This window comes from Nannospalax galili, unplaced genomic scaffold, assembly GCF_000622305.1.
Source record: "Nannospalax galili isolate Female #2095 unplaced genomic scaffold, S.galili_v1.0 Scaffold4422, whole genome shotgun sequence".
NCBI lineage: Eukaryota > Metazoa > Chordata > Mammalia > Rodentia > Spalacidae > Nannospalax > Nannospalax galili.
The window spans coordinates 1-984 of NW_008347681.1; the positions used below are offsets into that span (position 1 = coordinate 1).

The 984-nt window shown below is 36.5% G+C and overlaps 1 protein-coding gene across 1 annotated transcript; it reads right to left on the reverse strand.

Annotated features, from left to right (window-relative positions):
- Positions 1-32: 32 nt before the first annotated feature.
- On the reverse strand, positions 33-816 carry LOC115072248 (zinc finger protein 708-like; the record flags this gene model as incomplete). The annotated part of the gene is made up of 1 exon (XM_029568917.1): positions 33-816. A coding segment is annotated over one exon (784 nt), but the record flags the coding sequence as incomplete, so codon positions are not given.
- Between the last annotated feature and the right edge of the window lie 168 nt (positions 817-984).

The window sequence follows — 984 nt, forward strand, 5'->3', positions numbered from 1 at the left end:
CTCAACCCAGGTGTGTCAAGTTGACACTAAAGCTATCCAGCACACTGATGAAATCTCAAATGTGACAGAGAAGTAAAGGCCCTGTCACATGCTTCACACCTGTAGGGTTTCTCTCCAGTATGAATTCTGTAATGAGTCTCAAGTGATGAGCACGCAGTAAAGAACTTGCCACATTCTTCACATCTGTAGGGTTTCTCTCCAGTATGAATACTTTTATGATGTCTAAGATGTGAGGCTCTGGTAAAGCACTTGTCACATTCTTCACATTTGTAGGGTTTTTCCCCAGTATGAATATTTTTATGACTTCTAAGACTTGACCTTTGAGTAAAGCACTTGTCACATTCTCGACATTTATAGGGTTTCTCCCCAGTATGAATATTTTGATGACGTCTAAAATTTGAGGCCATGGTAAAGCACTTGTCATATTCTTCACATCTGTAAGGTTTTTCTCCAGTATGAATTCTGCAATGACTCTTAAGTGTTGAGCGCATAGTAAAGGAACTGCCACATTCTTCATATTTGTATGGTTTTTCTCCGGTATGAATACTTCTATGATTTCTAAGATAGCAAGTCCTAGTAAAGTACTTGACACATTCTTCACATCTGTAAGTTTCTTCTCCATTATGAAATCTGTAATGACTCTTAAGCATTGAGTGCTCAGAAAAGGACATGCCACATTCTTCACATTTGTAGGGTTTCTCTCCAGTATGAATAGTTTTATGATTTCTAAGATTTGAGGCCTTGGTAAAGCCCTTTTCACATTCTTCACAATTGTAGGGTTTCTCTATATTATGAGCTCTCTGCTGTCTTATAAGACTTGAGTTGTGAAGGAAAATGAAAAAGAAGAGTACATTTTGATATGGAGAATAAGGCTGAGGTGATCACACATTAACAGGTATATAAAGAACATGTAGTAAGCATGAATAAAATTTAGAACAATATTGACAAACATTCAAGTGAACTAAAATAAAAATCTATGAGTTG